Source organism: Trachemys scripta, chromosome 1 (assembly GCF_013100865.1).
Source record: "Trachemys scripta elegans isolate TJP31775 chromosome 1, CAS_Tse_1.0, whole genome shotgun sequence".
In the NCBI taxonomy this organism is placed as follows: domain Eukaryota; kingdom Metazoa; phylum Chordata; order Testudines; family Emydidae; genus Trachemys; species Trachemys scripta.
This window is the reverse complement of record NC_048298.1, coordinates 139132583-139144124: the sequence shown is the minus strand read 5'-3', so window position 1 is coordinate 139144124 and position 11542 is coordinate 139132583. Positions and strand designations below refer to the sequence as shown.

Here is an 11542-nt window from a genome sequence, read left to right as displayed (position 1 = left end):
CTGAACTGGACAGGCACTGGGCAAGGAGGTGACTGCTAGCCCAGGCAGGATGCAGCAAGACACTGGTGCAGCCAGATGGTCTTTAAAGTGTGTTTATTAACCACATGCATGGGCTTATAAATTGAGGCAGTATAAGTGAGGTTTCAGAGACCAACAGCCACATAGCACAGAAGCCTGTACATGAAAAGAGATATGCATAAAATTAGGGGAGAGAAAAGGAAGTACTGTTCATCCTCTCCGCCTGAAAAGATTGGGTCAGAAGAGACTACAGGCCCAGGGTGTCCCTACCCAAAAGAGCAGGATCCTTTGTCCTTAGAAGTCTCCATTCCAGAAGCACAGATAGAAGAAAGGGTTATTGTCAGGAGTCCAAGGGAAAGGGGACTCCCCAAACCCTTTAATTCTCCACCAAATGACAGTGTTGATTCTCTTTGTTCAAATCATTCCAGGCATGGCCCCCTGATTTGAGGCTGCACCCTGGATCTGCTGCCACCTCCTTCCACTCCCCCAGGTTCTCTGCCAGCAATGGGTGCCTCTTACCCTGGAGAGGAGAGAAAATTACTTAGTGCAAAGGCAAGTTAGTCTGAAGTGTTCCTCTCTGGGGCTCTGGTGAGACCCTACATGAGATACTGCACCCAGCTCTAGGCCTTTAAAGGTAGGCAGAGCTCAGAAATATGCAGGGATCATGCGGAAAACAAACATTTTAAAATCCCCCTGGCTGCACCTGCATCTTGATACATCCCACAGGGGCTAGCAATCACCTCCTTGCCAGGGTCTGTGGAGAGATTCAAAGAGAAGGTATACCCAGCATGGCAAAGCCATGATATGGTGAGAGGATCATCTGCAAGTGTCTGAGGAGGCTCAAACCTGGGGGGTGAGGGGTGGGGGCATGGCAGGTTAAGACCGAAAAGGGGGAAAGGAACTTAGAAACCAACCCTCAGCACTGAGGGGTTTGTGAGCCCAAGTCATCTCTCCAAAGGGCCTGGAGCCCCATTGTTTGGGAAAACAATTCTGAACTGAGCTCATGGGATGTTTAGAACTTGAAGGGGCTCCAGCCCCACTCTGCCCCTTATGGGGTCCTAATGCCTCATCCCGCAAGACTCCCACTAAGCATCACCTGGCGAGGAGTGAGAGTACTCGGGGAATTGTCGTCTTGTAGGATGCTGAGGGGAGAGCGCCCGGTACCACCAGAGGCTGCCAAGACTTTGTTGCTGGCCTTGCGTCTTGTGGGTTTGCCCCCTAGAGAGAGAAAGATGCAATCAATAGCAGCTGCAATTCAGTTAGAGGTTCAGCAATTTTATAATCCTTTCTGCCCTTTATGATAATCTAGTCTGACCTCCTGCATAGCACAGGCTAGAGAATTTCTGCAAGTGACTCCTGCACCACCCAATGACTTGTGAGTGAACTCGAGCATCTTATTGAGAAAGAGCTCAGTCCTGTTTTAAAAGACTCAAATCCACCCCACATATAGGTAAATTGGTCCAATGGTTAAATAATCTTACTGTCATCTCCCACATGCACCGATCCTTTGCTACTCTCCCCTCCTGAGGGCTATGGAGTCCCTCTGCTCTGTGATTGCCACCTGCTAGAGCTTCTCCCCATGCTCATAAGCAAGGACACAGGTCCTGCCACACATAGGAGAAACATCCTCTCCAAACTGTGCTCCCATATTACAGCCCCTTCACCTCTCACCCCATAGACATTCCCTTGGGCAAACTGCCATCTTTGGCTGAGGCACACCACAAACTGTGCCTCTCAACCCAGTAGCAGTTGGTCAACCTTACCAGTTAAATGCCCTCCACTTAAAACAAGCAATGCTTTTTATCATGCATCTTTCCCCTTTTCTCCAACATAAGAACAGCCATGCTGGGTCAGACCAAAGGCCCATCTAGCCCAGTATTCTGTCTTCCAAGAGTGGCCAATGCCAGATGCCCCAGAGGAAATGAACAGAACAGGCAATCATTGAGTGATCCATTCTCTGTTGCCCATTCCCAGCTTCTGGCAAACAGAAGCTAGGGACACCATCCTTGTCCATCCTCGCTAGTAGCCATTGATGGACCTATCCTCCATGAACTTATTTAGTTCTTTTTTGAAACCTGTTATAGTCTTGGTCTTCACAACATCCTCTAGCAAAGAGTTCCACAGGTTGACTGTGTGAAAAAAAATACTTCCGTTTGTTTTAAACCTGCTGCCTATTCATTTCATTTGGTCACCCCTAGTTCTTGTGTTATGAGAAGGAGTAAATAACACTTCCTTATTTACTTTCTCCACATCAGTCATGATTTTATAGATCTCTATCATATCCTCCTTTAGTTGTCTCTTTTCCATGCTGAAAAGTCCCAGTCTTATTAATCTCTCCTCATATGGCAGCTGTTCCATACCCCAAATCATTTTTGTTGCCCTTTTCTGAACCTTTTCCAATTCCAATATCTCTTTTTTGAGATGGGGCAACCACATCTGTACGTAGTATTTGAGATGTGGGCATACCGTGGATTTATATAGAGGCAATATGATATTTTCTGTCTTATCAATCCCTTTCTTAATGTTTCCCAACATTCTGTTCGCTTTTTTGACTGCCGCTGCACATTGAGTGGATGTTTTCAGAGAACTATCCACAATGACTCTAAGATCTCTTTCTTGATTGGTAACAGCTAATTTAGACCCTATCATTTTATATGTATAGTTGGGATTGTTTTTTCCAAATGTCCATTACATTGCATTTATCAACATTGAATTTCATCTTCCATTTTGTTGCCCAGTCACACAGTTTTGTGAGTTCCCTTTGTAGCACTTCACAGTCTGCTTTGGACAGAAGTCTAGTATCTTGAGTAGTTTTGTATCATCTGCAAATTTTGTCACCTCTCTGTTTACCCCTTTTTCCAGATTATTTATGAATATACTGAATAGTACTGGTCCCAGTTCAGATCCTTGCGAGACACCACTATTTACCTCTCTCCATTCTGAAAACTGACCATTCATTTTTATCCTTTGTTTCCTATCTTTTAACTAGTTACTAATCCATGAGAGGACCTTCCCTCTTATCCCATGACATCTTGTCAAAGGCTTTCTGAAAATTTAAGTACACTATATCCACTGGATCCCCCTTATCCACATGCTTGTTGACCCACTCAAAGAATTCTAGTAGATTGGTAAAGGGATTGGTAAATGTCTCACAAAAACTATGTTGACTCTTCCCCAACAAATTATGTTCATCTATGTGTCTGACAATTTTGTTCTTTACTATAGTTTCAACCAGTTTACCCGGCACTGAAGCCAGGCTTACTTCCCTGTAATTACCAGGATCACCTCTGGAGCCCTTTTTAAAAATTGGCATTACATTAGCTATCCTCAAGTCATTTGGTTCAAAAGCTGATTTAAATGATAGGTTACAAACCACAATTAGTAGTTCTGCAATTTCACATTTGAGTTCCCTTGGAATTCTTGGGTGAATACCATCTGGTCCTGGTGACTTAACAGTCAATTAAAAACACAACAGTGAGGAGGGGAGGCAGGGAATTAACAACAGGGAGCTGGTGACGGGGAAAGGAGACGGTGGGTGTGCTTCATCCGGAATATAAAGGGGTGGAAGGAAGCAGGGGTAGGGTGATGAAGACAGCAACCGATGTCTGTAGGACAGGGTGAGATGCACAAAACTGTTTTGGAGAAGCAAACCAGAAAAGCTCTGGGGAGGTGGCTGGGGGAGTTGGGTCCAGGACTAGTCTGTCTGTCCACATGTTCTCCCCTTTCAGAACTAGACTAGGACCCTGGGGTTTTCCACTCTTATATCTCTGCAAGACTCCACTATTCCAGCTGAACCTTAAGCTCATTTCCTTGCCCACATACTCCCTATGCCCCTCACAGCCTGCAAGAGGGGGGCAATGCTGCTGCTTTCTAGAATTAACTCACTTTTCCTGAGGACACATGCAAACACACTACTTCCCTTTATGAGCTTTAAGGGAGATCCCTCTCACTTGCTCTAGACCCCCCTCACCCCACACTGAGGCCCTCTTCACATCCTGGCCCCTCTCACCTCCTTAATCATATTCCCCATTGGGTGACCACAACAGAGGCCCCTGTCAGTTCCCCAGAACCACCAATCCCCACACCAGGGGAGGCCCCAAACCCATACACTTACCGGAGGTGCGGTGTGGGTCAGTGAAGCGAGCTGGTCTCATTACAGGCTGAGCACAAGTGTTGGAAGGTGGCTGCTTCTCCTCACCCTGCATTGGGATCTTTTCCTGAGACACATCCCTGGCAGAGCCTTCCCCCTGAGGGTTCTTTCCATTTGTCTCCTCCCCTGGAACACAGGCAGCTCCAAGATTTGGCCCCTGATCTAATGGCTTTTCCAGCAGTGACTCGTGCTCCATGGTCTCTGCCCCAAAGGCCTCGCTGAGCTGCTTCACCAAACAATTTATAGTGTCTAGGGAGAAGGCGAGGATAAGACACCTTATCAGACCCTGGGCAAGACCCCACCTGAGATACTGTACTCAGCTCTGGAGCCTACAATCTCAGAAAGATAGTGACAAACTGAAGTGTGCTCAGAGAAGAATTAAGAAATGCTCAGGGAGCCAGAGTGGTGAAATTCTGGTGGGAGACCTCAAGAGCTAAGTTCACCCAGCTCACCAGAGCCAAGAATAAAGAACATAAGAGAAGAATCATCTGTAAATATCTGAAGGGCACAAAACCTGAGGGAATTGTGGTGGTTAGGAGGCAGGATGTGAACAGGGTACACTGAACCAAGGAAAGGAGCTCAGGAACCATCTCCAGTCCTGAGGGATCTGGGAGTCTGGGGAGTGGTCTCCATAAGGAAAAGGTCCAGATCCCCCAAGAAATGGACTGAAGAGTATGATTCTGCCCGAAACCCTGATCTGTCCATACAACAAGCCACATTCCAAGAGAAGACATATACTTACCAGCCATCACAGCCTTCATAGGGGTGCGTGAGATGCCGAGGGTTGGCGATCGAGGGTCCCAACTCTGGATCTGTTCAGTTGCCCTCACTGCTTCCTCGGACTCAGCCAAGGGGCTTCTCTGAGGGGAGCTCTCCACCTGAGAAAGAGATGGAGCCAGGCACAAATGGACATAGCTCACAAACTGTGACCAGAGCAGGGAGACAGATGCACAGTGGGCAAAGACAAAGCAGAACTGTGATGTTCAGATCCTTCTCAGATGAAAAGCAGAGGACTAGACAGGCCCACTGGTCTGGGTGAGACATACTGAGTGAGAGGGGCAGGGAGGGGAAGGACTGGGTAAGGACACAAGACTGGATAGTCCTATTTTTAGTCAGACTAGGGCTGGGGGAGGCAGGATGAACCTGATCGCCTCTTACCTCAATGGGGGTCCGCAGGATCCCAGGTGTGGGGGACCGGGGATCGCTGACGTGTGCCAGGTGTTTGTTGAGGAAGGGTTTCGAAGTGGGTGTAACAGGGAAGCTCTCAGCAGCCCCCATGGCTGCGGGCACCAGGAGTGACGAGTCCTCCACACCCGAGTCCGCCTTCTGCAGGGAGCCCTGAAGAAAATAGAAATGCTGCGGAGTTACCGGCAGGCACCACCCGCAGCAGCGATACACCAACCCCTGCGCTGCTGAGCAGGGGAGCTGGAGGCGGCCCTCCGCCTGCTCAGGTGCTGGGTAGGGCTAGCTTCCCACATCTCCCCTCACCACCCTGCAGCAGGGACGCCGGGCAGCAGCGGCCGGGCCCTGGGGCTGACCCCACTACTGGGGGCCGGCTGACCGGCCTGGCCCCTCCCCTCACTAGCGCCGCGGGGACCCGCACACAGCCCGGGAAGAGCTGACACTCCGCCGGCGACGCCCGCCCAGCCTCACCTCGGACCCAGTCTCCGCCGTGATTCAAATCTCCCGCCCTAACCGCGCCCAGCCCCGCACCCCCATTGGCCCCAGCAGCTGCCGTTCACTGCCTCCCGAAGGTGTAGCACTCCCGCCCCCAATATACACCAGGCTTCCTGTGATGCGCGCTCATTGGCTAATCTTATTGCCAATCACTCCGTAATCCCACCTCTTAATCTCCCATTGGTGGGACAGCCAAAACCTTAGTGCAACATCATTCATAAAGACCATATTTCCTTCCTCTCTGTTTCCTATTCGCTGGAATCTATTTTTTTCCAATCTGATTGGCTATTTCCTGGACTAGCACTTTATCATCTTCTATTGGCGAGGTCGTTAGGCTTCCGGGGCTCATTGGCTTTCCCTCCGTCAATCTCCAAGCGACTCCGCCCCAAGTGACTCTTGCGCTTGCATTGGCTGGAGGTTGAGACGTCTCTACCTAGATTGTCCCAGGTGGCTGTCCGTATACAAAGAGCAATTTTGATAGGATGAGATGGGCTGGCCTTGGAACGAAGGGGGCGGAGCGGTTAACGGTAGCCCTACCTCTTTGCTTGTGCGCCTGCGTGGAATAGGATTGGCTAGCTAGTCTCTGACAACGAAGGTCTGTGATTGGTCAGGGTGGGGTTGCGGGCGGTGCTGCAGGGAGCCGCTGTCATGGCGGAGCTGAGTGAGGCGTTGCTATCGGTACTGCCGGCCATCCGCGTGCCCAAGGCTGGGGACCGGGTCCATAAGGAGGAATGCGCCTTTTCCTTCGATACACCGGTAAGCGCTCCCGGCAGCTGTTCTCCCCTTGACCCATGAGGCTGCCTGCTCTCTGGCCTGATCCTCAGCGCGCCTGGGCCCTAGGGACCGGCCCGCGTGGGGCATGCTGGGACATGAAGTCTTCCACGGATAAGGGCTCTGTTCGGCTCAATTGAGTGTGCGGCTGCAAGGACTACAACTCACAGCAAGCCCTGGGTCCTGGCCCCGTTTGTGGGCGAGGTGTGCTGGGGGCTGTAGTTCTCTCCGCTCCAGTGCTGCCCGCGGAGTTCTGCCGCCCCGGCAGCGGCTACGCGGGCTTCTCCTGCTGACTCACCGCGGGGCGTCCCGGCTCCCTCAGCGCCCGCTGGGCTGGGGAGCGCAGACCCGAGACGGCTCTCCTGTGCGGAGCATGCTGGGAACTGTAGTCGGCTGACCCCTTCCCCAGAGCGAGTCCGAGGGGCCTGCCCAGCCGCGCTGCAGCCCCCGAGACTAGAGTCGCTCCACAAGCGGCGCGGAGGGCTCCTCGCCCCGCTGCCCTGTTGGCATCTCTGGCGGGCCGAGCTGCTCGCGGTGCATGCTGGTGGGCGTAGCCCGGCTGGTCTGCCAGCACTCCCCACCCCGCAGGCCCGGAAACATCCACAGGGGGTGACCTCATTCTTGATCCCCTTGCCCACCCTCTGGAGGACGGGTTTGAACGCGCACGCTCTCCTTCCTGGGATTTGAGGGGAGGAAGTTATTGCTGTTTCTTACACCCACACCCCCGGCCCAGTTTGCAGGGGAGGTCTCCATCATCTCCTGGGGGCACAACCAGTCCTTTTCCCAAGGTGTGGAACATACATCCAGGCAATTGAAGGGATTGAACCAGCCCTAAGCTCCAAAATTAAAAGTCCCTCAGAACCTCCCTGGGCTCACCTTGTCTTAGGGACCCTATATCCTCTTACTTTGGAACACAAAGTTCTCCCTGGCCCCAAAAGCTGAGGGATACCCCAGTACTTACTGTGTCATTAAAAGAACAGTGTCCCTTCTCCCCCTCCCTTTCCCTCCAGCCACATTCACCCAATGGAGTTACAGCCTCAGGCATTTTTAAACATGGTTCAGTTTTTTCATTGGGAAGTGAGTGTTGGTTAAAGTGCTTGATTGGCAGCCCCTGGGAATTGGAGGTCTCTATCCCCTGACTGGGGACAGCCCGAGTAGCAGTAGAACAAGTTTCTCTCCCTGTACACACCCTGATAAAGTGCTAAACACTTCCTGGGGAGGGGAGTTCAGCCTCTGTGGTCCATTCAATCCTTACACTCACTGTTGAGGCTTCCAGCTATAAGACTTGTGCCCACTATCAGGGCTTCAAAAATTACTTGACACCACTGGTCAAGAGCTAAGCCTACTAACCAGAATGAAAAATACATGCATTGCCATTGCCACTGCCACTGCAGTTTCCATGGATGAGTACAGTTGTATGATATGTTTTCTTGTATCAAATTGTAACATTGTCAACCAAATTTCTAACACCCTAAACGTAACTTACTGCCAGTCTCTCACTTTGTTTTACCTTTTTTCTCTCTTCCTGACTTCACTCCACTTTTTTTTCATATAATTAGATCTTTTTATGTTGTCTTCAGTGTCTGTTTTTCTCTTCACTTCACTACAAGAATTAGACCTACTAATCAAAGACAGACATGAAAAGATTTTGGGTCCCACTGTCCAAGGCAATAGGAAATGAAAGACTCTTCTTTTCCTCCACAAGCCCTGCATATGAATTCTGTTTGGGAATCCCATTTTTTGTTTCTATCTCCATTTCAGCCTTCTGATTGCTGAGACACAGATTGGGTATTCTCTGCTATTCTGTCTCTTTCCTGGCCTCCATGTTTAGGTGTCTCTCATGCCCTCCCCCACCACTTTTAAATAGCATCAGTGCTGTAGGTGCTGGGAGGTTGCCAAGCACAGCAGCGTGAGACTGACCTGATTCTTGTCCTGGTCTGTTTCACAGCTGCCCACAAGGTTCCGAAATAACACCAAAAACAAGATTCTAGTTAACTTTCACTCTGCAACAATTTGGCAAAACTCCGGGCAGCACCAGTAGCAGCTAGATCCGTCTAGCTGCAGAGACAGGTTGATATAGCTGCATCAGTTTTGCCTGGGTCATATTTTGCAACTGTAAGTGCTAAAGTCTTTTTTAAATGAGGCTACAGCTCCTCAGAAGTTTAAGGGTCTGGCCTGATTCAGCTTCCTACTGTGGATAAACGGGCAGGTGGATTTTCAAATCATGCATAGTGGTGAGAGATACATATCTTGCTGGCAACTAGAGGGAGACTTGACAACTCCTTTCAGACCAGCCACTGAATGGCTAACACATGGGCATGATTTGCAGTCATTGAATGGAGCTGGATTAGAACCAGCGTACTAAAGGTAAAAGTCTATTCTGTTCTGTTGAACACCTTCCTTTGGCCCCTCTGAGATGTATCTCCCTATCAGTCTGTCTTTCTCCCCTAGGAGTCAGATGGGGGCCTGTATATTTGTATGAACACGTTCCTGGGCTTCGGGAAGCAATATGTAGAGAAGTACTATGGGAAAACAGGCCATCGGGTCTACCTGCACCTCAAGAGAACACGCAAGCTGGTAAGAATGGGGTGCTTGGAGCTGGGGGACACACTACATTGCCAAACCTGCTCTGAGTCTGAGAAGAGGGATCCAGCTCCATGTTCATTCAGACCTGAGGCTTTCCCTCATCTGAAACACAACCTGGTGTCCCTCTCCCCCCCCCCCCCCAATGGGACCCCAACTCTGGAACTCTGACTCAATTAGTTATTGTTTTGGTTGCCTGCCCCATCTCTCTCCACCTGCAGTATCTGCCTCAGTTCCACAGGCTTTGGGCTACCCTCATACTGCTGGGCCTCCTTATTGACTGTCTCCTCTCTCTCCTTGCCTCTAAAACAGAAGGAGGAAGACAGTAACTCCAGTGCTGGAGACCCCCCCAGGAAGAAACCCACCCGCTTGGCTATTGGTAAGAAAACAACTCCATCTAGCCCAGTTTCCCTGCTGTGCCAGATCAGCTGTCTAGCCCGGCGGCCATTCACTCTCGCCTTTCATGTCCCTGTGCTGGATGAGACCCTTCTAGTCCAATGTCCACGTATCTGGGAATGGCCAAGAAGAATAGCTGTTTAAAAACCTGCTGCAGTGATGAGAGTTGCTTTATGTTCAAGTCTGTAACAATGGAGTTCTGTTGACAGTTGGAATTTGCATCCTCTCTAAAATCTGCATACGTAGATCAGCTTGAACACTGCTATACAAGGTTAGGGACTAAGGTAGAGTTTGGGGAAACTTTGAGGTCGCTTGATCAAAAGGTTTTCTGAACAAGAAGCGCAAGGGGAGTTGACGGGTGAGTGTCTCCCATCGACATAGCGTAGTATGGACCCCACAGTAAGCAGATCTAAGTACGTCGACTTCAGCTACGTTATTCACGTAGCTGAAGTTGCGTAATTTAGATTGATTTCCCCCCGTAGTGTAGACAAGGCCTTAGTCTCTGTGCCTCTATTCCCCATCTGTTACAGGGGGACAACAGGACTTCTCTACCTCACGGAGTGGGGGTAGGATAATTCCATCAGTGTTTATGAGGTGTTCAGTACTAAGTGGGGGCTTATAAGCACCTCAGTAGATCATTGGGATCCCTGTTGTACGCTGTTGGAGGGCCACTCCCACCTGTCAAGTCTGAAGCTCACAGGGGGTCCACCACCCCATCAGAGTTTTAGGAAGCTCTGAAAGGCCACCCTGAAACCCTAGTAGCCTATTTTGTTTTAGGGTTCGGGGACTTTTAATGCTCTGGGGATTCCCCATTCCCAATCGCTCCTTGTTGTGGGGGAAGAGCATGGCACTCTCTATAGGGACTGGGAGCCCTAAAGATACATCAGGAGAGATACTGAGAAGGCATATTTGCGTATGTGGAGAGCCTGGGGATAGTGTGCTGACTCTCGTATTTTTCAGTTGACTATGTTCCTAGTATTTCTGAACCCACCAAGGTTTGTAGCTCTCTGTCACTATGCTGGTGAAACAGCATCATCAGATCATTGCACTCAAGGGGTATTTGGAGGAGGTGGAGGGCGAGAAAGCATTGTGCTTGGTGTACTGTAATGTATATTTTTGATTGTCAGTAGTGATTAGGCTCTTCTGTTTAATCAGGTGATGGCTCTTGGAAGCGCTGTGGAAAGGAGGCTCTTTTAGATAGTGGCTGTTTCTAGAACACTGGGTAAAAGGGCCTGCCCCACAGGGTGGGTAAAAATGGATGATTTAAAAAAAAAATCAGATTTTATTTAAATATTTTGTTATTTTTAAAAATATGCCTATTACAAATTAAATTTTAAATTGGCAACCTATGTTAAGACTTAAATGTACTATAATCTTTTAAATTAATTCAAATTACAAAAATATTCAAGCACTATGAATTTGCTGCTGAAGTTTTAAAGAAAGTCGTACCACTGAACTGGAGCAAGTCACTGGCTAAGCACCTAGACCAGAGTTTGCTGAAGTGCTAAACCAGCTTTTGACATGGTAGCCTCTTCTGCAGGTGCAGAGAGAATTTTTTCTTTTTCAATTTATTCAACTAGTCCAGTTCAATAACTACTTCATTTAAAGTTTAAAAACTTATTGTGAGTTGAAAAAGCAAGAAAATTTGTTTCCTCTCTTCCAATCTATGAATAAAAATATGGTGTGAGAGGATATTTGAGATTGGGAAGGAATTTTCCCCCCGGTCTGATTGGCAGATGTCCTGGGGAGTTTTCACTTACATCTGCAGCATGGGACACGGTGGGTCACTTGTTGGTTTGAATAAGAGCAAATGGTGGATTCTCTGTAACTTGAAGTCTTTAAATCAAGATATGAGGACTTCAGTATTTCTGTCGGAAGTTATGGGCCTATTGCAGGAATGGATGGGTGAGGTTCTCTGGCCTGTGATGTGCAGGAGGTCAGACTAGA

The 11542-nt window shown here is 49.2% G+C and overlaps 2 protein-coding genes across 6 annotated transcripts in view; one reads left to right on the top strand and one right to left on the bottom strand.

Moving 5' to 3' along the window:
* Window positions 1-76: 76 nt before the first annotated feature.
* On the bottom strand, window positions 77-6520 carry CDCA3 (cell division cycle associated 3). 4 transcript variants are annotated; one of them, XM_034787234.1, is made up of 6 exons: window positions 6383-6520; window positions 5327-5506; window positions 4911-5046; window positions 4133-4417; window positions 1115-1236; window positions 77-538 (listed from the first exon to the last, which is right to left on the bottom strand). In XM_034787234.1, the coding sequence occupies exons 2-6, from the start codon at window positions 5444-5446 to the stop codon at window positions 395-397; spliced, it is 807 nt and encodes a 268-aa protein (XP_034643125.1). In that variant the 5' UTR covers window positions 5447-5506; window positions 6383-6520; the 3' UTR covers window positions 77-394. The 4 variants fall into 4 exon arrangements, with proteins under 4 accessions (XP_034643125.1, XP_034643108.1, XP_034643135.1 ...); XM_034787217.1 differs by lacking the exon at window positions 6383-6520 and adding an exon at window positions 6012-6146; XM_034787244.1 differs by lacking the exon at window positions 6383-6520 and adding an exon at window positions 6012-6146 and having other exon boundaries at window positions 4133-4294.
* The window catches only part of USP5 (ubiquitin specific peptidase 5), a 22946-nt gene continuing 17872 nt past the window's right edge, over window positions 6469-11542 (top strand). For both annotated transcript variants that reach the window (XM_034787182.1, XM_034787175.1), the window contains exons 1-3: window positions 6469-6601; window positions 9068-9193; window positions 9512-9578. In XM_034787182.1, the coding sequence (XP_034643073.1) occupies window positions 6494-6601; window positions 9068-9193; window positions 9512-9578 (301 nt within the window). In that variant the 5' untranslated portion in view covers window positions 6469-6493. The remainder of the gene's footprint in view (window positions 6602-9067; window positions 9194-9511; window positions 9579-11542) is intronic.

Coding starts and splice junctions, on each gene's coding strand:
- CDCA3 (XM_034787234.1), bottom strand. CDS start 5,446: ATGGGGGCTGCTGAGAGCTTCCCTGTTACACCCACTTCGAAACCCTTC. Junction 1,237..4,132: donor TGACCCACACCGCACCTCCG/GTAAGTGTATGG, acceptor TTCTCTCTCTAG/GGGGCAAACCCACAAGACGC. Junction 539..1,114: donor GTACTCTCACTCCTCGCCAG/GTGATGCTTAGT, acceptor TCTCCTCTCCAG/GGTAAGAGGCACCCATTGCT.